The sequence below is a fragment of the Triticum dicoccoides genome, chromosome 5A, assembly GCF_002162155.2.
Source record: "Triticum dicoccoides isolate Atlit2015 ecotype Zavitan chromosome 5A, WEW_v2.0, whole genome shotgun sequence".
In the NCBI taxonomy this organism is placed as follows: Eukaryota; Viridiplantae; Streptophyta; class Magnoliopsida; order Poales; family Poaceae; genus Triticum; species Triticum dicoccoides.
Genome location: NC_041388.1, coordinates 668669444 through 668672011, shown reverse-complemented (window position 1 = coordinate 668672011; position 2568 = coordinate 668669444). Strand labels below are relative to the sequence as shown.

General features: G+C 45.2%; 1 protein-coding gene across 1 annotated transcript; it reads right to left on the bottom strand.

Annotated features, from left to right (window-relative positions):
* Positions 1-1337: 1337 nt before the first annotated feature.
* On the bottom strand, positions 1338-2568 carry LOC119298368 (anthocyanin regulatory C1 protein-like). Its single transcript, XM_037575799.1, has 2 exons — positions 2347-2568; positions 1338-2222 (listed from the first exon to the last, which is right to left on the bottom strand). Exons 1-2 carry the CDS (start codon positions 2474-2476, stop codon positions 1624-1626), a joined length of 729 nt encoding a protein of 242 aa, XP_037431696.1. The 5' UTR covers positions 2477-2568; the 3' UTR covers positions 1338-1623.

Here is a 2568-nt window from a genome sequence, read left to right as displayed (position 1 = left end):
TTTTTTGCGAATTAGTAATAAACTAAAGTTACGACAATTAATTTGGATCTAAGAGAGTATCATTTTGTGATAAACTATGTGTTCGTTTCACATATATGTTTTGTTGTAATCGTTTCACATATATGTTTTGTTGCTTCATTTTGTTTCAAAATTCCTGTCTTAGATTTATTTAAATACGGATGTATCAAGTCACGTTTTAGTATTAGACGAGCCACCTCTTGGATTGTTGGTAGAGTAGGAGATGTTTGCTGTCATGCCTTCTTTGCACTCGTAAAACAAAGCATTATTTCCCTTGCCACTTGACACAAGTCAACTGTGCAGAAAACATACACCTATATAGTGAGGAAATCTTTGTATTGCAACAAACTACGTGTCCAAATACCGACAGCCATCCAATTCTTAGGCATTTATTGTTATCTAGATCCATCCACTTCTCGATGCATAGGTCGGTAGATATCTTTGCCAGGCTGGTCATAGTGGGGAGTAACTTATACTAGTGTCATGCATATGACACTAGTCTAAGTTACTACCTCCATAGTGCATAGTACTCCCTCCGGTCCTTTTTACTCTGCATATAAGAATTGTCTGAAGTCAAACTTCACAAAGTTTGACCATATTTATAAGAAAAAATATCAGCATCTACCATGTAAAGTTATACAATATGAAACTTTAAGTCATGACACATCTACTGATATTGATTTCACATCGTGAATATTGAAAAAAAATCTATAAAGTTGGTTAAAGTTTACGAGGCTTGACTTCAGACAAATCTTATATGCGAACTAAAAAGGATCGGAGGGAGTATCTTAGTAGTAGTGTTATAGATAGTTTCATTTATTGCCTTATAGACTCATTTTACTTCAGGAAGTGCTATGTTACAGTAACATATTATGTTACTCCAAGCACCTCTCTCCTTATTAAATACTTGCCACATAAGCAAAATTGTCTTGGGGTGTGTTAAGTTACTACCTAAGTTACCCCCACTATGGCTAGCCTCAAAGAAAAAGAGGTTGGCAGATATCGTCCTTTTCAAAGAAAAATAATTAGTCATGTTGAAGTATACTTAGGCCTTCTTTGGTTCGTAGGATAGAAATAATATAAAAATAGAAAAATCATAGAATGTGAGATGACATGCATCTCAAATCCTATAGAATAAGAGATGTTATTTAATGCATAGGATAGAAAATTTTTCATTGAGTTTAGGCCAATGTTTTTTTCCTTTGAAATGTGAAGGATTAATTCTTATCCTACATAGAAATAGGAACTCATTCCTACAAACCAAAGGGCTTCAAAGGAATTTTTCCTACAAAGTTTTTATTCTTTGCAATTCCTACAACTTTTCTATGAACCAAAAGAGGCCGATTCTTATTTAGAAATACAATACAAAATGTGGATGCTCGTGTAGACACACATACACTTATTCGGTTGAACACACCCACTCATACACCATCCACTAAACAGCTCGAGAGAGTGTGAGTATGATTAGAAGTCCATCACAGGTAGCTACTGATTAGTCAGTACTCAGCACGAAGCCAACCTACGTACACGCATGGAGCTGTATCGATACAGCTCCCTGTTCGTACGTAGTGATAAACGTGCACGTGCTGAGAAAAAGTGTGAGCGTTAATCCGCCATGTGCAGGGAGTTGACCCAGTCCTCGTCGGACTCGAGAAACGACGCCAAGGCTCTCACGTCGTCCATCCAGTCGCCGCCGCCCGACGATGCCGCCAAGCTGCTGCCGCTGCACTCATCTCCGTCTCCACCCACGGCCCGCGTCTGCGTGACCGGCGCGGGCAGCGGCGCATCCCCGCTGAGGAAGAGACCGCCTGTGCACCTCACGGGCTTGGGCACCCACACCGAGGCCGACGACAGCAGCCCCGCAGCCTTGGCACTTGTACCAGCCCCGCAGTTAGAGGACAGCCCTGCTGTCGACGCCCCTGTGGAGGAGCCGGAGCTGGCGGAGGCGCAGGGCGTGGCGACCACCCTGGTGGCAGCTCGCTCCGGGAGCGCCTTCCGCCCGAGGGTGCTGTTCCAGTAGTTCTTGATTTCGTTGTCTGTTCGGCCGGGCAGCCTGCCCGCGATGAGGGACCACCTGTTGCCGAGGAGGCGGTGGAGCCTGACGATGAGCTCCTCCTCGTCGTCGGAGATGTTGCCCCGCTTGATGCTCGGCCGGAGGTAGTTGAGCCACCGCAGCCGGCAGCTCTTGCCGCACCGCCGCAGGCCTGCAAATTAATTTGAGGCGCGTCACTCACTCACGTTCAACTAGCTAGCACTCCATTGTCTAGAACGGAATGGTACTACTGTTTACCAAGCTAGGGGTTACGATCGTTTAGTAGCAGAACGTACCAGCTTTCAAGGGGACTTCCTTCCATCTGCCTTCGCCATGCGCCTTGATGTAGGAGGCCAAGGTTTCGTCCTCCTTGCTCGTCCATGCCCCTCTCTTCACCCCTTCCTTCGCACTGCACGCCCTCCTCATTCTCTCCCTCTCTATCTTCCTCTTCCTCTTTCTCTGAACTAACCTCTCTATCTCACCTCATCTCCGGTGTGTATTGTGTTAGAGAGAGAGAG

What these genes read in the sequence shown, in the direction of transcription:
- LOC119298368 (XM_037575799.1), bottom strand. Translation starts at nt 2,476, where the DNA reads ATGAGGAGGGCGTGCAGTGCGAAGGAAGGGGTGAAGAGAGGGGCATGG. An exon ending in GGAAGTCCCCTTGAAAGCTG is followed by an intron (nt 2,223 to 2,346) that starts GTACGTTCTGCT and finishes ATTAATTTGCAG; the next exon opens with GCCTGCGGCGGTGCGGCAAG.